This window comes from Schistocerca americana, chromosome X (assembly GCF_021461395.2).
Source record: "Schistocerca americana isolate TAMUIC-IGC-003095 chromosome X, iqSchAmer2.1, whole genome shotgun sequence".
NCBI classification, from domain to species: domain Eukaryota; kingdom Metazoa; phylum Arthropoda; class Insecta; order Orthoptera; family Acrididae; genus Schistocerca; species Schistocerca americana.
Window position 1 is genome coordinate 581,778,503 of NC_060130.1, and position 25,865 is coordinate 581,804,367.

Sequence of the window (25,865 nt, forward strand, 5' to 3'; positions counted from 1 at the left end):
GATGCAAAATATATAGGGCAGACAGGAAGATCACTCGTGATCCGGTATAAAGAACATAAAGATGCATTCAGGTTAGGAAATCATGACAAATCAGCTGTTGCGAACCATATATATGAAACAGGCCAGCCCCTTAACAGCATAGAAGATAACGTAGAAATATTGCATGTAGAAAAGAAAGGGAGGAAACTTGATTTACTAGAGGAATTCAAGATAGCTATCCACGAAAAGAAACAAAGCAATATTCTAAATGCACAAGATAATTTTAAAGAAATGAGATTTTCTTAACGGGTTTTTAGAATTATTTTAGGGTAGGTATGCGACTTTAAACTGGTAGCATGTCACTGACGGAGTTGCGAGAGGCTAACGATGGCAGACCAATGCAATAAGGAAATAAGGCGCCCAATAGCATAGCGTTACTGTCAAGCACACGGCTGTAACCACGCCACAACACCTAGGCACGTCAGTCCACAACAACTCCCGAGCCGGCACAATGCGACAGCATACTTGGTAACTATGGGACGGCCATCGACTTGTCAACAACTTCAATGTAAGACGAGGACCCACAGTCCAATATACTTTTAATTCTGTTTTACTCTATGGACTTCCTAACTATTTGTGATGGTATTTTGTCTTTTTAGTCCGTTTAATTTCATGACATAGACTTTACAACCTGATGATGAGAGCATTGTCTCTTGAAACGCGTTGTTAAAATATATGTATAAGAATCGCGGTTGAATACTAACAGTGATAACCAGTGTATTTTATATTTAGATTGTACTGTGATGAACATTGGGCATCGAAATATATACTGCGTGGTATGTAAATGTTGAAAAAAATGTGTAGCACTTTGTAAGCAATTTGTAAAATGACCCAAGTCACCAAAGTGTCATATATGACTTTATATAGCTGCATGCTACAAACACTAGAACTATTTATTTCATTACATGTTCAAATTAGTGTTTCGAAAGACATATCTAAAAATAAAAGAATATTCAACAATGTTTAACTGAAATTATTCACATCAGTTATCACAACACCATAATATTAAATAGTGTCAACTGCAATCAAATATTTTTGTGACTAACCAACAGGCACATAATTAGGTACAGTGCTACACAATCGGTCAATAAAAATTAAACAAGAACTGTCTTAGACACGCGCGCTTTTTCTGAACAGGCAGCTCAATTATGGAAATACTATTTTAATTATTTCACACCTACTAGTATGTGATTTAAATCTCCATTTATTCACGGACCATTCTGCAACTGCCAACATATTTTTCCTGTTATTACCAAAACTCTTGATTTCATATCTAATAGTTTTTTTTAATAAAATTAAAACAACAGTGCCGACAGACTAAAACTGATGAACAAGAAGTAGTTCATAAAACACACTTTGCCCGAAGGAGAGAAGGAAGGAATGAGAGAAGAAAGATCGAGGTTTAAATGAAATCACTGATGAGGTCACTAAATATGGAACTCAAGATCAGACTGACAACGTCAGGGAAAGAAACTGTATGTGCCTTTTCAAGGGAACTGTCCTAGCATTCACAATAAGCAATTTAAGGAAATTGCGGAAAACCAAAATATGGATACACAGATGGAGATCTGAACTGTTATCTTCCCTAACACAAATCTAGTGTCTTACGCACTGTGGTACTTCACTCAGTTACTTTGCCTAATTGATCATTATTGGTAGCTGCAAAGTGAGATGACATCTAGTCTGTTAAAGAAAACAGAGGAAAACAGCACACAGGGCATGTATAAAAAAGTCAATGTTTGGTCCTTATGTACTGTAGTGCTGTGTATAGTGTATCAAAGTTACTATTATGTTACATAATTATTATTTACTGTAGAATTTGAGATTTTACCTGGTGTTCATTAAAAGGCTTAACAAAAAGTAATGCATTGGTGATAGTGACAAACATGTAATATATATGCTGACATGCCAGTGACAAAGCTGATGGAAAGGCATGTATTTCAAAAGTAGTCATGTAAAGAAAAGTTCATTATAATGATTTCTTTTTGCGTGCTTTGTTTTAGGACTAACAGTCTTACACAAAAGAGAGGGAATGGTAAAGGAGGGCAGGGTAGGGAGAGATTGTGTCTTTTCTTTAGGTCAGGCTTGTAAAAGTAACAACCACAAACCAGTAAGAACTGCAGATGAAGAGCAATAAGTGACTGGCATTTCACTTATTTCACACTCTTATACTTTTCAGTCTAGCGAATGTCGGAAAATGGAGAATACTTCGATGTTTTTCTGCGCTGACAGTATCTCTGCTTTTGTCCTCTGGAAACCTCATGTTATAGATATGAGGATATGACTCCTTGAACTGTAAAAGAGAAATATATCACAGTTTTTAACAAAACTTTACTGTTGAACACTACTTTTGCTCCAGGAAGAAGTGACCACTATCTGAAGAGAACAGAAAGTATATCTCATGGAGCATCCAGCAAAAATATTGAGCTAAAATTATATATGGTTTTGATAAAAAATAATAATAATAATAATAAGTTTGTACAACTAAGATAAAGGACATCACAGGAAGGGGCAGACAAACATAATTAAGCAAACAATTAGCAAGCAGCATAATTTATAAAACCATGTAAATCCTCACGTGCATTTGTTTCTCTCACACTTAATCTAAAAAAATAACGTGACATGTTTCAAGGTGCACTCTCACTGAAGCACAAAAACAGTAACTACTAAGAAAACCTAAACTACTGTTAGTAAAACAGTACTGCACAAAATTATCAAATGGCCATCAAATGCACATTGATATTGCAGACTCCACTTCTAACATCTGCATATAATGGACATCTGTATTTATATTGATCGGGTATCTATTGATGCTGTGAGGTTGACATACAATGGCTGAGATAGTCAGCTGACAGCTGGGTAAAATACGATTTACTTAAAGAACTGCAGTGGAGGGCCATTATAGATTTGAATTAGGTCAAACTCAGCTAATGAATAACAGAAAATACTTAATTACCTTTTCATCTCTGTATGTAATGACAATTTGTAAACATGACAGCCTGAATCCCAAAAATTTAGCCACAGACAGTAATGAGTTATTGTGTACCAATGTCATGTTCATTCAAATGCACAGCAAATCTCGAACAATGGCCCGACCCCAACTATAGTCTGCCACCACTAGAGCACGTGAAAGGACTTGTCCTCAAGTAATGTGTGCCGAGAAATTCATAAAGGTGATATGTTTGTGAGGCAGCCAGCCACATCTGAATCTCACAATATTGCTCATGTGAGGAAGTGCACAAGTCAACACAGTACAGTTCTCCCTACACATGAGCCACACTTTAGCTTCAGCTTGCAGAGTGACTTCAAATGTGTTCTAATTTGGTGAGAATCAGTAATCTAACATAAATGGAAGGTATCTGTCTAGATGAAGTATGTGTATACATCACTGCCTTGCAAAGTGGTGAACTGGCTATTGTACAAGGTATGGAAGATACCTTGCACTGTTTGCCAAGTATGCTCCTTAAGCAACACGTCAAACACCCCACTGGACATTTTCAAATAATACCCATGAGAACACATTACAACATTGGTAGATCACTTCCACTTCTGCACATATCTAAATAAAACAGTGTTCACCACACTGGATTTCCATTAGTACCAGTTGAGCCTCAGGACATATCTGTTAGTGATAATTTTTATTTTTGAGGATTTTGTTAGAACTTATGCACTCAGATATAAGGCAGTGATGTCCTTGATGCAAACATTTACTGAAAATTGAAATCTGTTGTGGAAAAGATGGAAAGTGATTCTTGTGTATTGGGGGGTGGGAAGAGTGAATGAAACATGACATGTGGAAATCTTGTTTGTGGGGGTGGTGGTAGTAGTAGTAATTTAATTATTGTGGTACATTGTGTCCTCTTGGAATACATATGTATATAATGGTGAAAATCTTACTATTTGTGCAGCAACTGGGTTTTTACTCACCAATAGATGTTGCATAATATCACCTGAAATGAAAGAAAGAATTACAAAGCTTTTTTTTAAGTCTGCACACTGAACTTGTGCCCATCTGAAGTGCTCAAGGCAAGAAGGCTTGTATCCTTGGTGCAGGCTGCTATAAATATGGTTTATTCAGCACTTGTCAGTGCATGAGAATTGCTATCCTATCCCACAATATTGTCTATAGTATTGCCACAAATCAGAACATTCGCCAGAAACACTGTCAGCACTATGGGAAAGCAGTACTGGATTCACAACAAATGGTTTGGCAGAAGTACATGTGCCACTATTATATCACCCTCAATTGCTATTTGTAAGCTGGAACAGCAGAAATAGATTTTTTTTCTCTGCTAGAATATACCCAGGTGACAGCTCAAACTGATGAGAATATCTGAAATCTCATAATTGTAGATTTTCCGGTTTTGTCATCGGCAATGAGTTGACAAAACAGTGTCATTTTGTCACAGACAAGGAAGCAGGGAACATGACTTCTTTACTGTTCTCCACCAAAAATATGACCATAAAATTATTGCTATAGACTCCAAATGATCTGACAGTACACCCTACTTGAAAAGTATTAATGTAGCCCCTCCCCAACCTATTTAAGTAAAAATGTGGTAACATGTAGATAACTTCCACAGTTATTGTGAAGAAGATAGATCAGTGGAACAAAATGTGGGAACTGTCACAGAAATAGGTCCGAAGATAATGAATTAAGGAATGAAACAAATTCCTGTTATGAGTCCATGATCATTCATGAATACTTTCTGAATAAAACTGCTTAGATTTCTAAATAAAATGTCTTTATTTATTATCATCAAATATAAAAAGCTTTGAATTTCTGAAACAAGATTCAGTGTCAATATTAAAAAAAAATATATATATATAAAATAGAGGGAAACATTCCACGTGGGAAAAATTATATATAAAAACAAAGATGAGGTGACTTACCAAACGAAAGCGCTGGCAGGTCGATAGACACACAAACAAACACAAACATACACACAAAATTCAAGACCACACAAAGACCAGGTCTTTAAATATGTCTGCTTGTGTCTGTATGTGTGGATGGATAGGTGTGTGTGTGCGCGAGTGTATACCTGTCCTTTTTTCCCCCTAAGGTAAGTCTTTCCGCTCCCGGGATTGGAATGACTCCTTACCCTCTCCCTTAAAACCCACTTCCTTTCGTCTTTCCCTCTCCTTCCCTCTTTCCTGATGAGGCAACAGTTTGTTGTGAAAGCTTGAATTTTGTGTGTATGTTTGTGTTTCTATCGACCTGCCAGCGCTTTCGTTCGGTAAGTCACCTCATCTTTGTGTGTGTGTGTGTGTGTGTGTGTATATATATATATATATATATATATATATATATGGTAGATGCCAAAACATTGTACTGAATAAAGACATTTTATTTAGTGATCTAAACGGTTTTATTCATATAAAAATGACAATGAATGCATTGACAGAGATGTGGTGGGAGGTACAGAGAGTCTGAATTCCATTCAGAATGTTTGGGATGCCATCAGGTTGTGTGTGCATACATCCTGTATTCCTCCTCCACCCCCTCCCAACCCAGCTGTAGTAACTGAAGACTTTCTAGCAGTAACTATCTCAATGTTCTGTGTTACGTACATGTACTTTATGCTGATAAATGGCAACAAGGAGTAGTAGTGTGAAAGACCATGCCATAATAATACCGGCCAAATTTGTAATATTAAAAGAATAGTAATGTACAGCTTGAGAGCAGACCCAGTAAATATTTTGCTACACTATGGATAGTAAGAAGCCAAAGATTTTGCAGTAACAGAGTGACAGTTGCGAATCATACAGTTTGGCCCCCAAAGCAACTACTGTTGTGTCAGATGTGTTCCACAATTTGAGTCGAAAGAGTAAAAATCTCTGGACCAGGCGAATAGAACAATGCCCTCAATAACGTTTCCCAATCAGAATTTTGTTGACATCAATACAACTTTACCACTGAAGTACAGGGAAAATACAAACTTTTATGATCTGTGGTCGATTATGGAACACACAATGAACAAACCAATCCAGATCATTGTTATGACAGTTCATTAAAATGCGATCAGTTCATCAAATAATAAAACAGATCACTGCCTTCTACTGTTACAAAATGTCTATTGTCTGTGAATATACAATTAATTTCACAGATATTTGTGATCTCATACAAACAAAGAATACTACCAATACAGCATAATTTTGTACACAAACCTCTTGTTAGAATGTTTTGTGAAACAAGACAATCTATGACAACTATTTTTGTAATATAGTGGTGCTATTCCTGCTGGCACAAGAAATAACACTAACATGATAACAAACCTCTAGTACTTAATTATTGTAGTGAACATTAGAAAAAATACATTTACATTTTAGAATGTAATATTGTGACATGTTGTATGGAGTTTCGAACTTTGATTACCTGAGACAATGTTTCTAGATGCTATCTAGTCAGTTTCCACAGAGCTACAGACATTGAAAACCTTTCATATATTCATGAGCCAAAATGTTGTCATCACCTTTGGAATGCTTTATAACAGGGATTCTGAGTGGCAAGGATTTGACAAGTCCTTTGTAGTTTCCAGAGGTAAGTGGTACGGTATGTTTATGCACAGACCATGCAATTACCACAAATTCAGGCTGGTGGTTTGTATGTGCAAAACTGGCATCCTATAGTGCCTCAGTTGTGTTCTATTGGGTTCAGATATGGTGAATTTGGCGACTGAGACAGCAACATCAATTAACTATTGTGAATCTCAAGCAATTGGAGTACAATTCTGACCTTGTGACATGGATGGTTATACAGTTAGAAGATGCTATCGCCATTGGGAAAGGCATCAGCCATGAAGCAATGCAGGTTGTCTGCAATATTATTCACACAGTCTACAGCTATTGTGGTACCTTCAATTACTAGTAAATGTTCTATGGAAGCCCAGATGAATGTTCTCCCAAAGATAATACTTCCCCAACAGCCCAAGTCCATAACATAGTCTCATCAACCTGATGTAGCAAGAAAAGTGATTCGCCTGACCTGGTGAAACATTTTCATTGGTCCTGTGCTAACTGTAATCATAACTGACAATGTTGTCGGGTCCACATGGGAACACACAGTGATTTTCTGCTGCAGAACCTAATGTTCAACAATGTGTATTGAACAGTGTGCTCCAAAACACTTGTATCTGCACCAACACTGAACTCTGTCACTAGATCTGCCACAGAATCATTACCTTTCCTGCTTTACAGTATGGGCAAGCCTCCAACCTCCATGTTCTGTGATGACGCAAGGATGTTCAACACCTTGTTAGCTACTTCTTGTTTCAGCATCCTTAAACCATTTTCCATAGATGTTCACAACAGCAGCATACGAACAGGCAAGAACCTTGGCAGTTATCGAGATGATCGTTCCCAAGTGCAGTGCCACAACAATGTGCCCTTTGTGAAAGTCATTTATATCAGTGGATTTTCCCATTTACAACTGTTATCATCACTAGAATGATTACTCATTCTTCTATGCTGCGTTATACACTTTCCTTGCCACATTACATGCCCGCAATCCTACCAGGTTGCACCCAGTTGTGCAGTAGGCAGCGGCCATAATGTTTTGGCTCATGTGTGTATTCAATACAAGGTGAGGCAAGCTGCAAGAGTAACTCAGTTTCCAGTAGCTGCCTAAACCAGTGACATTAAACCCATAGCACAAGTAGCTGTCATCATCCTATTTTTCATAAAAATTGCCTTCAAGGAACATCTGTCATGATCACTCAATACACATTTTTGTTCGCATTGTGAATTAGTGGAAGATGTTTTTGTACTTTCCACGCATGCGGTACAAATCTTTGATATGGTGGTTCTTGAAACACAGGACACTTTGGCTACCTTGGTTATACGGAAACACCCAGCATACATGCACCAACATTTTACCACCATTCGAATTCACCTAGACCAGACGTAATGTCCTCACAACTACACAGAACACCGTTCTGACCATGACTGACACTTGCAACGTTTTGAGGACATTGCATGGGTGCCATTCACGGTCTATTATGCCAGTGCAACTTGCAGGTTTGGCTAGCACCTGCGTTTATGTTCAAGCACGCACTGAATGAGGTGAGGTGAATGAATGGGAAAATAGAAAAATGTGTGAATCTCTCACTAAAACTTACACACTAAGATATCTTTCTTGTGCATGTATCAAATATCTGAAACGCAAAACTAAACAATAATTTTGGGACTAATTTATTCATTTTGAGGTAACTGCTGCAACATGACAAACAAAATTACATTTACTTCCTGAATTGCTCCCCCCTCCCCTCCCCACCCCACCCTTCCACCTCATTAACATTTATCTTTTAATCTAACTGTAACGAAATGAAAGAAAAATGTTAACAGTTAGTGACAACACAGACTTTATATCAGTACTTATGAACATTACCTTTCAGATCTAATATCCAAGATCTCCAGATAATTAAATAAAAAGATGAATGTATGTGTATGAACTATCAATTTAATAATGCTCATACCAGTAATAAAAATCGCTAAGAATTTTGTATTTACAAAATGAATATTTTTATTTTTTAAGAAAGGTATTTTCATCTTTCACTGATGAAGATTGCAGCAGTGACTAAAAGTAGAAGTATAATTGGTATTTAATTAATTGCAAGAATAAAAGTATGAGTGAAGTGGTTTTCAATTTTGCTGTTAGAATAAATTATAGAATAAAAATGCATATTCTAATAGTTCACAAGCAACACTTTTAAGAGAGAAAAGAACAGTTTTAATCCATTAATTTCGCACAGTATGAACTTACCATCTTCAGTCGTTTCTTTCTTTCTTTAATCTTCATTTTGCGGTCAGACAAAATTTGTTCCAGAAGTTCTGAAAGCGCTATCTGTGAACTCGTAAGTCGCTGTTGTTCAAATTGTTGTGAGGAAACTTGTTCACAGAATGTAACTTTCTCTTCAGTTACCTGCAATGGCAAATCAGTTCATTGCAACTCCATTCACAGAAAGAACCTAGTTTCTGAATTGCGCTGTTGGGTTTGTAAGTTCACTTTGAGATGACCGCCCTTTTACAATTCTAACTATAATGGTACCCTGCCATCCTTATGCACTTCCAATGTGAACTGAAAATTCAAGTGGAGTGAATTTAAATGTTACAGAAACACAGGTAGTGTTTCTACTCTGTGAGGCTACAAAACAAATGTTCAGATGTTAGATTACATTTCTGGATGTCATGGTAAGAAGACAAGCTGGGACACAGCGCCTTCTGCAAACTTTCTCACACATAGTAACATTTGGAAGCCAGAAGCTGTCATCACCGCGCACAATGTGAGAGTTTCTTACATACCCTTGTACACAGAGCACATGTGGTTTAAGATCCCAAGAGCCAGCCACATTAGTATGGTGTTCTGGTAAACAAATGTCTAATTCATTCCACAGTGGACTTTTGTCATATTTTAGAAGCACATCTTCAAGAATAGGAAAAATCCTCAAGCAATTTTTCTCAAGTTGCAAAATTGAGCAATCTGTTACGTTCAGTCACGGAAAATCTTGAGCTTAAATAACGCGGCATTTATAAGATCCCATGGAAGTGTGGGAAGTTTCATATTGGGCAGACATGTCGCAACATGTGAGAACGCTGTGTTGAACATCAACATATTTGCTTGGACCAAACTGACAAATCAACAGCAGCAGAGCATTGTCTGAACATGAGGCAACACACATTTTGATAAGACTGAATTTTACCCTCAGCATCACTGTTCTGGGATTGTGTGATTAAGAAAACCATAAATATCTGTATGGCAGACAATCTAACCAACAAGGATGCAAGATTTCAGTTAAACACTGCGTGGAATTCAACACTGGCTGCTACTAAAAATGGGAGAAGCAAGAATCTCTGTTTACAGACCAGATGCAGTGCATTAGAGTGTTTAAATTCAGCTTTTAACGACAGAAATATAAAGCTGCACAGTTCTTGCTCATGGGGCACATGCAGGAGGCTTCTCTTCAGCTCCTGGCAGGCGGAGCTATGAGTGCTATTTTTGACCAACTTCTTTTATAACCAGTGACTACCTGAAAATTTCAAACAGGTGCTTCAATGAAATATTGTGAGACTTTAACAATGTTATCTGGTGGCAAACCCAATAAATGTATTTGCAATAACAAATTAGCAGAAAAACCTGGACAGAACAGAGCAATCTCATCAACTCATTAAATTCAATGACCCCTCCTCAGTTGGACATAAAAACAAGCAGTATTTGTATGTGCTATTTAGGTGTATCAGAACACTTAAAAGTTTGAAAAACATGACTAACATATTAGCTGTACCTTATTGGTATCCTGCAGTACCTGCTGTCTCTCTTTATGTCTCTGAGTTAATGTGCAGACTGTAGGTGGCAAATTTAGTAAATCATCTTGGTGGGTAATCATGAAGTTCACAATTTTCTCCACAACTTGCCGATTGAAATTTTCTCCACAGTCACTGGATATCACACATGGAGAAAAAGTTGAAATAACCTAGAAAGATCAAGTATGATTATTATTTCACACAGAGAATACTTTTTAAACTTCATATTGTCTTTCATATTAAATATCAGGTGTTGACAAATTGAAGGTTTATATTCGCCATATACGGGAGAATGGAACACAAATGTACTAAAGCATACAGATAAACAAAGTTTATTCAACATTTATGGGTTTTAAATCTCATTTAAGATATCAGAAACACTATTTCCACGAGAATAAATGACTGTACTAAAATTTAAAGATCTGTAATACCTACCGCACCAGCGTCCTACATGGGTTCATCAGCAGTAACTGATCACCTAGTCCACAAAGTATGTGAACTGGAGGAATGACAATTGAAAAGCTTTCTGGAAAGGTGACTAAGGCGGTTTACTCTATTATAGGGATGGACACGCATGCTTGACAAACAACATGGGGTTACTGACTCATTATCCATGGTGTTCAAAACACAGGCAGGTGGCAGCAGTGGTACAGTGTGAAGGGAGTTAGTTTACAGTTTAATGTACTGTCAATAAAGAGCCATCAGACAGGGAGAGGGGGGGGGGGGAGTGAGTGTGAGTGTGTGTGTGTGTGTGTGTGTGTGTGTGTGTGTGTGTGTGTGTGTGTGTGAGAGAGTGAGAGAGTGAGAGAGTGAGAGAGAGAGAGAGAGAGAGAGAGAGAGGAGAGAGACTTACAAACTCAGGCTACACAAGAATTAGGCAGGAAATTTCCAATAGCTTTCTCAATGGAACCATCTCAACATACACCTTAAAAAGAAACCATACAAACCAACATCTGGACTGCTAGACAGAACTTTTCACCCTGCTTCTCCCACATACAAGCCCAGTTCCTTAATTACTACCTGTGGTGTACATTGACATGACAGTGCCCACAGACAGGTTTATGGCACTAGAATCTCACTGAATGGGTGCATGAAGAGGATTAATGAGACAGACTTTTCACAGGCACAGCCACTACCACCTTTCAGAAAACAGATTACAGCCTACAGTCTGCAATGGCACCAAAACTCGCCAATTCTCACAGATCTACTACGCACTTACATGACTTCATGGACTAGTATACTTAAGCAGCCTTTACATTCTCCATGTCTATGTCAACAGTAGATGTCACACTGAACACAGTGGGATTAACTGTAATGCGAAACTCTCCGTGGCATTTTGTTATAATGCCATGATGGATCACTGTTTTATAGATGTAATGAAAGTCTTACAGATTATTAGGTGGGTGATCATAATTTAGCCATCCCACAGTTGAATAACTCTAAGGTTTTCAATCTCTCAAATCGACAAGAACAACATGAAAGCTGCAAAATACATAATTATTTTCCTACATGTGAAAATCACAATTTTGTGTTATCCACTTACAGCCTGTGGTAAGCAAGGTCAGCACACATGTGAAAGCATGTTTTACGCAAATTTTGAAAGTATTACATTTTTCCTGTTCATGTTCCTGTATGTACATCTGCCCACACTCTACAATTTAAATATTCTTCCAGAGAAAGAGGTGGTGACTTTTACAGTAACTGTAGTGGTTTGGCATCCACTTCTAAGAGTTTGGAAGTGCCCATATGGAAATATCTTCTTTGGTCAGTGAATATTAGAGAAACAGGGTGCTGAAGAGCTACTAACATAAGCTTTAAAGTTAGTCCTCACAAAAAATATAGTTTGGTGAGAGCTATCGGCAGCATCACGCAGAAAATGATGTTTACTTTTGTTTTCCAGAAGCAGAAGTAACACATTCACGTGTTTGGTTATTTCTTTCAAAGGATATATTTACACTACACACTAATGCTAGAGAAAATTTCTCTTTTCCACAGTAGTTTCATTGTATGGAGAAAGTATTTCATTTCTGCTACAGCATATAGCAAGAAAAACTACATTAATTGTAAATGTAAACAGTACAAAGTCTTATCTCTCTCTCTCTCTCTCTCTAATTTCTGCGTGTAAATGGTTCACCTCATGTTAGCACATAATTCAACACTTTCTACTAAATATTTTAGTATACAGAATATACTCATTTCAAACTCTGGCGTGGATTCGGGGAAATGCGCCTTCGCACATTCTCCCAATAGTATTAATTTTGTTCCTGTAATGTAAGTGATTTATATGTTCATCAAAATAAATTTATAAAATGCTTCAACATACAGTGTCACAACTCTCAACTTTCTTGTAACTTATCTACACTTATATGTTATTCAGATCTGCGCTGCTATCTAATCCCCTATGAGCAGTGACCGTCATATGTGCTTTATTTCAAAGAAGTTTGAGGCAAATCTCATTTCTTATTGCTAAGAACACATTTTAACTCAATTGTATGTGAACTTATTATGTTTCACAATTTTGTGCAGCCATTTACATTCTTATAAATGAAAACAGATAGAAATTTAACAATTTAAATGACCTAAAGGACTTTTAAAGTTTTCACATTTTTATGTGGCATTTAATATGAGTATTTACTTTGGCTTGTCTTGCACAATAAGTTCCCATTTTTGCTGTCTAACACTCTTGCCAAAAGGAGAGAAACTAAATTTGCATGGTTTATGAATGATCACGATTTCAGTCTACTTTATACTCAGAGCTAGTTTCTGTCACATTTTGGGTGCACAAATATCTATAAGGACAGCAACTGCAAGATGCTTGGCATATTTAGTCTAAAACAACTTCTGCAATGTGTGTGTTTCAGTAGATTTGTAGCAACCATCCACCTGCAATCATGTCAAATACAAACACCTTCAGTCATCTAAATTTCCAGTTTTATTTTATTTGTGCTACTGGTTTCAACATTACATTATACCATCTCCACAAACTCCTGACAGACTTGCAGGAAGAACCCCACAAGGAAAAAATTTGAGAAACTAGAACGAATACAGAGGCTTAAGACAATCATTCTTCCCACATGCTATTCGCGAGTGGAATGGGGTTGGGGGGCTCAGTCAGTGGTACGAAAGTCCCTCTGCCACAAAGTGATCCTTTCGATTTGTAAAAAAGAAGTTTACAGATACAAGTGACTGTATGCTGGCCCTATTTCGATTGTACAATAGGTGGGATTTTTCCCGCAAATCGGTCAGGTGGCCTGAAGATGACATAATGCTGAAACTGGTAGCACGAATAAAATGAAACTGGAAATTTAGATGGCTGAAGGTGTTTGATTTGACATTTTATATTGAACAGCCAAGGTCCCACAATCATCTTGTAGAGACGGACTTACAGAGACTATCTTTAAGTTGTCAGGCAAACAACAAAACTAAATAGAAAAATGTGTAATGCATACGTGCATTCCCCTCACGTGTTTATGCCAAGTATTATGCATATTTATGAGATCGAGAATGCTCAGTAGCAGCGAGGCTACAAGTACATTTGACAATTAAGCGTCAGTAAGGAGCATTACTGATGAAATCATAGGCGGCAATGTCGTGCAACCTTAGTAGGGACAAGGTCCGACTATTCGGGAGTAGGATCTTACAATCTGAGACAGTGTTCCAAGACAAGCTTCTGTCACAAAGTCTGCAAACGTGACGTCAGATCCACCTAGCAATAGCAATCTGAATGCCCATTGACTGAAAGATATATATATAATCTCCAAAAGTGAATGTTAGTTATCAGTGAATGCCATGTGTCGTGGGCAGTGTGTATCACAATTATGGAAAGTCAGAAAGGTGTTCATGAGTTGTTAAGGTTTGAATAATGGCGTAGCAAGAGCCACCATATTGGAAATTCTGTGAAATTTTTCAAAGTTGTTTTTTTTTTTTTTTTTTTTTTTTTTAAAAAAAATCGAGTATAGTACAAAACGTTGTTGACATTTAACAGCTGACATCCTGAAACACTCCACTTCAGCAGGATCGCACAGACATCGAACCTGGCGCCTGAGCGCTACTACTGTGCGATGAGGGACTACCAAAGCAGCAAGACTCCAGGTTAGTGATACAGAAACCAGATAAGCAAGGCAGAGTCGCTTCCTGCTAGCTACCATGCCACTGAGGGCATTGTAAATGGTCATTCACACTTCTTAACTCACAGGTAAATTATGTATCCACAAAGTTTTTTCATTAACTATGTAGTGACATAAAAGGCCAGGAAACTAAACTCTTTTTCATGTATACATCCAGACTGAAGTGATGAATGAAAATTTGTACTAAGTCCAGGATTCGAACCCTGGTCTCCTGCTCACTAGACAGATGTGCTAACTACTACGCCACCCTGGCACTGTGGCTTTGCACAACTGTACAGACTACTCTGTGCAGATGTCTGAGACTTGAAAATATCTCTGGAAACATTACAGATTCATTGGTTAAACTTTTTTGAATGCCAACTATGTTTTCATAACTTTTCCTCCAATGAATTATTTCTGAGAAATCTATGGCTAGTCTGATGCAAAATACATATGTAGTTTTATTATTATTTCTTTCCTTTCTCAGATGTTACGTCTGGTTAAAAATGTAAAGTGACGCGGACCTTGATCGAGCGTGACTTCCTTTTAACTGTACGGTATATGTTACATTGCATTTAGGATCTTTTGGGTAATTGAACATGTATCAATAATTACAGATTTCTGTAGTTGGATGTATAAGTTTGGATGTAGCTGTATTGCGTTGATGTACTGGTGGATATTGTGTGGTATGACTCCTGTAGTTGATAGTATAATTGGTATAATGTCAACTTTATCCTGATGCCACATGTCCTTGACTTCCTCAGCCAGTTGGATGTATTTTTCAATTTTTTCCCCTGTTTTCTTCTGTATATTTGTTGTATTGGGTATGGATATTTCGATTAGTTGTGTTAATTTCTTCTTTTTATTGGTGAGTATGATGTCAGGTTTGTTATGTGGTGGTGGTTTATCTGTTATAATGGTTCTGTTCCAGTATAATTTGTATTCATCATTCTCCATTACATTTTGTGGTGCATACTTGTGTGTGGGAACGTGTTGTTTTATTAGCTTATGTTATGTGGCAAGTTGTTGATGTACTATTTTTGCTACGTTGTCATGTCTTCTGGGGTATTCTGTATTTGCTAGTATTGTACATCCACTTGTGATGTGATCTACTGTTTCTATTTGTTGTTTGCAAAGTCTGCATTTATCTGTTGTAGTATTGGGATCTTTAATAATATGCTTGCTGTAACATCTGGTGTTAATTGTTTGATCCTGTTTTGCAATCATGAATCCTTCCGTCTCACTGTATATATTGCCTTTTCTTAGCCATGTGTTGGATGTGTGTTGATCGATGTGTGGCTGTGTTAGATGATACGGGTGCTTGCCATGTAGTGATTTCTTTTTCCAATTTACTTTCTTCATATCTGTTGATGTTATGTGATCTAAAGGATTGTAGAAGTGGTTATGAAATTGCAGTGGTGTAGCCGATGTATTTATATGAGTGACTGCTTTGTGTATTTTGCTAGTTTCTGCTCGTTCTATAAAGAATTTTCTTAAATTGTCTACCTGTCCATAATGTAGGTTTTTTTTGTCAATAAATCCCTTCCCCCTTCCTTCCTGCTTAATGTGAATCTTTCTGTTGCTGAATGTATGTGATGTATTCTATATTTGTGGCATTGTGATCATGTAAGTGTATTGAGTGCTTCTAGGTCTGTGTTACTCCATTTCACTACTCCAAATGAGTAGGTCAATATTGGTATAGCGTAAGTATTTATAGCTTTTGTCTTGTTTCTTGCTGTCAATTCTGTTTTCAGTATTCTTGTTAGTCTTTGTCTATATTTTTCTTTTAGTTCTTCTTTAATATTTGTATTATCTATTCCTATTTTTTGTCTGTATCCTAGATATTTATAGGCATCTGTTTTTTCCATCGCTTCTATGCAGTCGCTGTGGTTATCCAATATGTAATCTTCTTGTTTAACATGTTTACCCTTGACTATGCTATTTTTCTTACATTTGTCTATTCCAAAAGCCATATTTATATCATTGCTGAATACTTCTGTTATCTTTAGTAATTGTTTGAGATGTTGATTTGTTGCTGCCAGTAGTTTTAGATCATCCATGTATAGCAAATGTGTGATTTTGTGTGGGTATGTTCCAGTAATATTGTATCCATAATTTGTATTATTTAGAGTGTCGGATAGTGGGTTCAGAGCAAGGCAGAACCAGAAAGGACTTAGTTAGTCTCCTTGGTATATTCCACGCTTAATCTGTATTGGCTGTGATGTGATATTATTTGAATTTGTTTGGACATTCAGTGTGGTTTTCAAATTTTTCATTACTATGTTTAGGAACTGTATCAATTCAGGATCTACTCTGTATATTTCCAATATTTGTAGTAACCATGAGTGGGGTACACTATCAAAAGCTTTTTGGTAATCAATGTATGCGTAGTGTAGCGACCTTTGTTTAGTTTTAGCTTGATATGTCACCTCTGCATCTATCAATTGCTCTTTACATCCTCGTGCTCCTTTTTGTTCTTCATTTATAATTTTGTTCTTTGTTGTATGTGTCATTAATATCTGTGTAATGACTGAAGTTATTATTTTGTATATTATTATTATTATTATTATTATTATTATTACACACTGATCTACAAATGACTAGTAAGTAGTTAGAATTAATACTGAAGTACTTGACACAAACTGTTTTAAGCTAACACATTCCGTATTAGTATATAAGATACAATCATTTGTCTAATAAACTTTAAACATAAGAAAATAAGCAAACAGCATTATCACCTGTGGCAAGTCCCATATTGTAGACTGACAGTTCTCCTCCACAGCAATGGATAACAGTGCCAGTTGCTTCATAAAACTCAACAACAATTTCAATCTTGTACGATTGTGTGGAGGCACAAACAATAATAGTATCTGTAGAATTTCTATAAGAAGTCTTTCCGATGTATGCACCCATAAAACAGAGTCTGTAGGAACAACATATGAAGTAGTTAAAAGACTGTCCAGTAATATATCTTACTACTCTAAGTAAATATTTATGGATAAAAATTTCCAGTATTTATGAAACTTATGCAGGAAAACATGGTGGCTTCAGGGCATGGAGGAATGGAATAAGAAAGAAATATATACCCATAATAAGGATAACAGTTTTGACAGCACTTACCAAACCTGTGCCCTTCTACTGTTTCAGGAATACTCTGGCTACTTCCTCTGGAGCTATCTGCAGAACTTGTTGCTGTATAATATGAACTGCTTTCACTTCCAGTACTATCAAGCGATGCTCTGCTCTATAGAATATCATCAAAGCTACAGTTAATACAGGAACAAAACAGTGAACATCTGTTTCACAAAACATGTTAGTTAAGCTCAGAAACATGAGAAACACGTGCATACATTCATGTAACTTGAGATTAAAAAGCTCTTGAGTTAACTTCTCAAACTCTTGTAAGAGAGACTGGAAGAAATGCAAGCTATGGCATAACACAGTTAAAGAATAATAGACATTATACTTACATCAGTGCTTGAAACTTAGATATGATGGTCTGACGATTAAATAACATTAAATCTAATGAGAGACCAGAGATTTTGATAAATACATTCATGTCCAAAAGCTCAGGCTTGTCACCAGACATGAGACGCAAAGTGACAAAGAAATTTAAGCTACAAAACATTACTGAGAGCAAAACAAAGGTTTTTCATGTGAATAACATGTATTACTGACACCATCAGTTGATACTGAAAAAACTGTTCCCAGTGGTTAAGCAGTGCCAAATCCAGTGATATTTCCATGCTTTTCCCACTTCCCAAAAGCTTAGACATAATGGGTGTATGTTGTCACTACAGAGCGCTGTGAACAATTAGGAGGTCATAAACTATTCAACCTTAGGCCCATTTGTGATTAGTTATAACTTACAGAATCAAAATTACATCAAATTTAAACCATATAACATCTGCAGAAGGTGATATGATTTACCTTACAAATTTCCTTTTCATACAAATAAGTAATGATGACAATCCTGGAAATAAGTGCTTATGCAAAACACAAAATAAAACACACACCTAGCAGTACAAACATGTTATTTCAGTACATTTTATTCCGAATTTAATCAGCTGGCATCAAAAATTTATAGAGAAGAAGGTATTAAATTGGTAAGCAACCTTCTTTCACAATTTTGGACAAAGGATGAAAGCAGATAAGTGCTTTGAGAATTGGTTTCCAGTGCTTGGAGAGAACTGGCAGCACCACTTACGAGGTCCCCTCAGGTTAGTTAGTTACTTTCATGTTCCATGGATAATTTTGTACAATAAACCATCATGGTGTGGAGCGAGTCTTTTACATTCATATTGGAAATTAATCTGTACATCTATTTGTACTCTAAATATCACCATATAATTATCCCCCCCGAAATGAAAACAAGATATGCAGACTGAGTAAGAAAAACCTAGCCACCACCTTTTACACATTACAAACATACAAATTCTTCTGTGGAATAGGAGTTGTCAATGAGAAACTTTTTCAATTTATTTTCAAACTTTACCTTGCTGTCTGTTAGACATTTTATATCACTGGGCAAGTGATCAAAAATTTTTGTTGCAGTGTTGTGCACCCTTTCTGTGCCAAAGACAACCTTAATGTTGAGTAATGAATGTCACTTTTTCTTGTAGCATTGTAATTATTTAGCTCATTGTTCCTTTTGAACTGCAGTGGATTATTTACAACAAACTTCATGGGGGAATGAATATAGTGTGAAACAGTAGTCAGAATGCCCAAACTCCTTAAATAAATGTCTACAAGGTGATCATGGATGAGCATCATATATTATTCTTATAGCACGTTTTCGGATAATCGAGACCTTCTTTCTAAATAAGGTCTTCCCCAGAACATTATTCCATATGACATTACTGAATGAAAATAAGCAAAATATGTCAACTTACTGATTTCTCTCCCCCCAAAATTTGCTATGATTCTAAGTGCAAATGTGGCTGAACCAAGTTGTTTTAGGAGTTCCAAAATGTGTTTTCTTTTTCCAATTTAAATTCTCATCAATATTGAAACCTAAGAATTTTGAAGAACTGAATATGATGTGTCTTTGTGAAATTCAGGGTGAGACCATTCACAGAAAACCAATCAATGATACTTTTGAGAACTTTGTTCACCATTTCTCCCATTTCTGTATGTATACTGGGAATGATTACAATAATGTTTAATGAACAAAGTAAGAGCATACGGACTATCAGACCAATTGTGTGATTGGATTGAAGAGTACCTAGATAACAGAACACAGCATGTCATTCTCAATGGAGAGAAGTCTTCCGAAGTAAGAGTGATTTCAGGTGTGCGCAGGGGAGTGTCGTAGGACCGTTGCTATTCACAATATACATAAATGACCTTGTGGATGACATCAGACGTTCACTGAGGCTTTTTGCGGATGATGCTGTAGTATATCGAGAGGTTGTAACAATGGAAAATTGTACTGAAATGCAGGAGGAACTGCAGCGAATTGATGCATGGTGCAGGGAATGGCAATTGAATCTCAATGTAGACAAGTGTAATGTGCTGCGAATACATAGAAAGAAAGATCCCTTATCATTTAGCTACAATATAGCAGGTCAGCAACTGGAAGCAGTTAATTCCATGAATTATCTGGGAGTACGCATTAGGAGTGATTTAAAATGGAATGATCATACAAAGTTGATCGGCGGTAAAGCAGATGCCAGACTGAGATTCATTGGAAAACTCCTTAGGAAATGCAATCCAAAAACAAAGGAAGTAGGTTACAGTACGCTTGTTTGTCCACTGCTTGAACACTGCTCAGCAGTGTGGGATCCGTACCAGATAGGGTTGATAGAAGAGAGAGAGTACGCTTGTTTGTCCACTGCTTGAACACTGCTCAGCAGTGTGGGATCCGTACCAGATAGGGTTGATAGAAGAGAGAGAGAAGATCCAACAGAGAGCAGAGCGCTTCGTTACAGGATCATTTAGTAATCGCAAAAGCGTTACGGAGATGATAGATAAACTTCAGTGGAAGACTCTGCAGGAGAGACGCTCAGAAGCTCGGTACGGGCTTTCGTTGAAGTTTCGAGAACATACCTTCACCGAGGAGTCAAGCAGTATATTGCTCCCTCCTACGTATATCTCGAAGAGACCATGAGGATAAAATCAGAGAGATTAGAGCCCACACAGAGGCATACTGACAATCCTTCTTTCCACAAACAATACGAGACTGGAATAGAAGGGAGAACCGATTTTTTTTTTTAAGGGCGCACAACTTCAACGGTCATTAGTGCCCACCAGGGAGAACCGATAGACATACTCAAGGTACCCTCCGCCACACACCGTCAGGTGGCTTGCGGAGTATGGATGTAGATGTAGAATGGTGTCACCTGCAAAAAGAACTAATTCTGCTTTTGTACATTAGACGGTATATATATATATGAAAGTATATTAATATAATAGAGGGAAACATTCCACGTGGGAAAAATATATCTAAAAACAAAGATGATGTGACTTACCAAACGAAAGCGCTGGCAGGTTGATAGACACACAAACAAACACAAACACACACACAAAATTCAAGCTTTCGCAACAAACTGTTGCCTCATCAGGAAAGAGGGAAGGAGAGGGAAAGACGAAATGATGTGGGTTTTAAGGGAGAGGGTAAGGAGTCATTCCAATCCCGGGAGCGGAAAGACTTACCTTAGGGGGGGAAAAAAGGACGGGTATACACTCGCACACACACACATATCCATCCACACATATACAGACACAAGCAGACATATTTAAAGAGCAAAATATATGGGGAGAGATAAAGGTGAACTGGAAAGTAACTGGAGATCTGGTGTGAAAAAGGCGAAAAGGTGTTGGTTATAGCTGGGCTATATATATATAAAAATCAAATGCTTTGGATAGGTCACGGAAAATACCTACCGGCGCTATTTTACTATTTAATGCTGGTAATATCTGGTGCGCGAACATGTAAATGGCATTCTCAGTAGAGCAACCGTTCTGAAACGCAAACTGTGATTTCCTGAGGATATTATTGTTGCCAAAGTGAGATACTATTCTAGAATAAATCACCTTCTCAAAATTTTTGGTAAATGATGTCAACAGTAAAACATGTCAGTAGTTATTGATGTCCCTCTTATCACCTGTCTTAAAGAGGGGTTTAACAATGGGATATTTTACTCTCTCTGGGAAAATGCCTTGAGTTGGTGATGCATTAAATATTTCAGACAATACCGGACTTATTATATTGGAACAAATCTTTCATACTCTATTGGAAACACCATCAAAACCAGAAGTGCTTTTATTCTTGAGAGACTGTATGACAATCTTAATTTCACATGTAGAAGTTGTTGGTACATTCATATGATGTAATTTTATGAGAGTTACTTCAACATATCGCTGTGATCTTTCTCTTGACCTGTTGGTCCCTATGCTTTCTACTATGTTTAAGAAATTATTATTGAATACATTTGCTACCTGTGATTTGTCATTTACAAACCTTTCACTCGATTCAATAGTAATGTTATCCTCTTCTGTGGTTGGTTTTCCTGTCCCTTGCCTCACTATATTCAATGTAGGAATAACTCTGTTGTCCGATGTACTGATTTCTGACATTATGTGCATGTTTCTTGATTTTTTAATAACCTTTCTCAGTAATTTTGAGTAGTTTTTGTAATGCACAACTACTGCAGAGTCTCGGCTTGTTCTTGGCAAAAGATACATTTCCCTTTTCCTTTCTCAAGATATTTTAATCCCCTTAGTGATCCATGGTTTTTTACATGGCTGTATAATGTCCCTTCTGATTAGCTTATGTGGAAAGCTACTTCAAATACAGATATTTGGAATGGATTGAATTTTATATCGGCAATTGGTTCTTATAAATTTCATACCAGGTTCTTTCTTGTAAACTACTCTTAAAAACATTTGCCCTGAAGTCATTAATGATTTTGACTGACTTCCACTGAGGTGTATCCACACTGTAAGGCACTATGTCATTTATCCTGACTAACTGTGCACCATGGTCAGAGAGATCATTTGTTACTGGGTAAACAGTTATTTTCTTGCTTTGTGCCTCATCAAAGAAAACACTATTAATTAGGGACCTACTGTCTTTATCAACCCGTGTTGGAAAGTTAACTACTGAGCAAATTGTAGGATCCAAATAAGGTTTCCAGATCATTTTTCCTATCAGAATCCTTTAGAAAATCTACACCGAAGTCACCACAGACTATTAACTGCTGGCTGATGTCTGACTGACAGCACAGTAAGGAATCCAGGTTCCTCATAAATAATTCAAAATTTCCCAGTGGGGATCTATAAACTGTTACAATTAAAAGTGAACTGTTTTTCAGCAGTAATTCACAAGCACACATTTCTATGCAAAATCTACTTGTGTCAATGCTTTTCAACTTGTGTTCTGTCTTAATATATGCAACACCTCCTCCTTTTCCCATATTAGTTCTGCATGAGTAAGCTGGCAGACTGTAATCTTTTATGTGTAACTCGCCTAATCCTGTGGTTATGTGGTGCTCAGACACACACAGAATGTCTATCTTTTCGTCTAAATTTTGCAAGCAGGGAAGAAGATCTTCTACCTTATTACTCAATCCTTTAATATTTTGGTGGAATAAGCTAACCTTACTTTTCTGTGCATTCTTCTGGGGCTCTTCTGTTATAGTGACTTCTTTCAAAACAGGGTGCCTGAAACTTGATTCTAACCTAAAAAAGGTGCCCCTCTGACACCAGTAACCACAGGGATCTTGCACTGTGTGATGGCAGCCCCCGTACATATCCTGCAAGTAGTTCAGCCAACCTATCTTTCCCTCTCCTATTCAGGTGTAGGCCATGCCTAGTATAGCCCCATCTCCCAATTGTATAGCAGTATCAAACTAGGGCTGGTCATGGGGCTGCAGGACCTCCATGAAACTCACATTTGTGTGATTAGTTGCTACTCCAGTTTTATACAGGTCACCCCTAATACTGTAATTACTGTTCTTAGCCAGGCTAATTCCTGCTCCACATACTATAATAACTAATCCTCTCTGCGAAAACCTTTGCACAATTTTCCTATGTCCTCTGTCACCTGGCTAAGGCTAGCACTTGGCTTCACAATACTTGTGACCCTGCTTCTAACTTTTCCTGCACCATCTGGCTTACACCCCTCCCATGGCTATGACCTAGCAGCAAGACTCTTTTCTTCCTAATCTCTTTTGGTACTGACCTACACTGAGTTTCTTGGCTAGAAGCCTGCTGCACCCAACTGTAACCTACAGCTGTATGAGGCTCTTCCCCTCCTACTTTAGGTAACATTCCATATTTATTCAATACTGTGTTGTGGCCACATGTAAGCATTGCTTCACACAGTGGAGAATGGCAAAACAGAGGCACGCTGGCGACCGAGGCGTTGTGAAGTAGGCAGGCACAGATAGCCTTGCTCACAGCAGCAGTCTACCAACAGACTGACGCATGGACGCACACAGACTGAGCGAAGCCTGGAGAGTGCTAAGTAAGGGGAAGTGAGGCCAGCACACTAAGTTACGCTGCAATATACTGCGGGAGTAATAACAAAAAGCTACCACCAAGGGTGAAAAACGTCGTCCTGCAGGATAGAAATAGTGGAGCACAGGCAGCAACAGACAGAAGCCATTAGGAAGCAGTTTGGATCTGAGGACGGATGTGGTCTGTGTCCGAATGTTCAATCTTTGTAGGTGACAATTCCAGAAGTCTGTTCCAGCTCGCAGGAGTCATCCGTTCGCCGCCAGATGTCAACTTCAGCTCTGGAGGTCGGCCTGAGTTCGGTCGGCACCATGGATGACTAACTACAGTGAGTACTTCCCGGCCGCAGCGCGGTCTTGGTCACAGGCGCCGCCGGGGACTGATGCCCGGACTTCACGGAAACCCGGCCCCACGGCGCATGGTCCGTCCATGACGGGACCTCGCGGACATCGCGACTGACGGCTTACCAGCCGCCGGTGCAGCAGGCGTCGGCAACTGACCTCACGGCAACGTGGCTCCAAGCAGTGACGAGTTCATCTCAACCACAGGGCATCCTGGCTTCAGCGGAGCACTGGTGGCCTGAGGCTCCCGAGTACATTCAGCAGCGTGCATTGTCGGAGAATTTACACAGCAGCAGCCTGGCGGAGGGATCCGCAGGGCTGGTCAACTAGGACCAGAGAGAAATTGTAAAGTTCAATAAATAATTATAAAACTCCACGCCGTCTCAGTCTTTGGCACAGCCACTGTGTCTGCTGCTAACAAGGGGCGCAAAACTCTTAACAAGTCGTGTCAGGTACACCCACGCCAAGGCTTTGACTAGCACCATGTGGAACAACCAAGAAATAACGAATAGGGTGAGTCCAGCAACTGCCTTCTCTCTATGTTTTCTGTGTAACTAGACATGTCAAGGGTAACGTTAAAGGATGTGAGAGTGTCATTTTAATGGCCTAGCAGCCCTGTAGACTTATCGCAGTTTCGTGGGAATGATAGTCATGTTAACTTAGTACCATATAAATGTGTAGTGTGTGGATTAACAGGTCATGTCATTCCTTGCGATAAATTTGTACCAAGCACTTGTGATGTGTGTGGCTTCTATGGTCATGTAATGGGGCAATGTGGTAAGTCTAGATGGCTTGCCATTAGGTGTGCTAGGAATTAACTTGCTCGTGGGTAATACAATTTCATTTTTGTGAGGTGAGGTATACCACACGGAAAATACCAGAGAGACGTGCAACCGGCACAAGTGATACCGTAGTCGCATTGACAGAGCAAGTTAAGAAAGTGATTGAAGAAAATAAGTTGCAAAAGCAGCACATGCAGAGGACGGAGCAACAATTGTTTCAAAATACTCAATCAGGCTCGGGAAGCGATAGTGTAGAATGCAAGGGTACTGTCTTTTCCGGTGTGGCAGATTGTTCAGCGGCTAATTTGATACCTTCCTTCTCGGGTAAAACATCAGAGGATGTGAATGTTTTCATTGGTGACGTACATAGTACGGCTAGAATGTGTGGCTGGTCAGATGAAATGTGTTTGCAAATGGCGAGGTTACGGTTAGTAGGTGATGCAAAGACTTATGTGGCATGCCACGAAGGGTTAGAGGATGCTACTATGTTCACAGAGTTGGCTGAGGGATTATTGCAAAGGTTTAGGAAACAAAACAGTGGCAGATTTTTTAGAGAAAAATTGGGGAGGATGATGCGAAGAACGGGTGAAATGGTAGAAGAATTTTCAGACAGAATTAAGAGAACGAATGCGCACACGTATGAGTTAACACAAGATGCAAGTTCAAATGAAGTTCTGTTGAAAGAAGCAGAGAATAGAACTTTAGACGCATTTTTGTGAGGGGTCACGCCGGATACGGATGGAAAATCCAAGTGACTTAGCAGCAGCATTGTGCGTAGCTACACATTTGCAGGAAGTGGATAGCGCCACTAGAAGTCGCAATTTTTTTGTCTTCCAAAG

The 25,865-nt window shown here is 38.1% G+C and overlaps 1 protein-coding gene across 1 annotated transcript in view; it reads right to left on the bottom strand.

Moving 5' to 3' along the window:
• Window positions 1–648: 648 nt before the first annotated feature.
• Window positions 649–25,865, bottom strand: part of LOC124556187 (DEP domain-containing protein 1A-like) — a 127,205-nt gene continuing 101,988 nt past the window's right edge. Inside the window, exons 6-10 of the mRNA XM_047130182.1 lie at window positions 17,565–17,688; window positions 17,183–17,367; window positions 10,320–10,508; window positions 8,801–8,959; window positions 649–2,332 (exon numbers count right to left, since the gene is read on the bottom strand). Of these exons, the coding sequence (XP_046986138.1) occupies window positions 2,198–2,332; window positions 8,801–8,959; window positions 10,320–10,508; window positions 17,183–17,367; window positions 17,565–17,688 (792 nt within the window). The 3' untranslated portion in view covers window positions 649–2,197. The remainder of the gene's footprint in view (window positions 2,333–8,800; window positions 8,960–10,319; window positions 10,509–17,182; window positions 17,368–17,564; window positions 17,689–25,865) is intronic.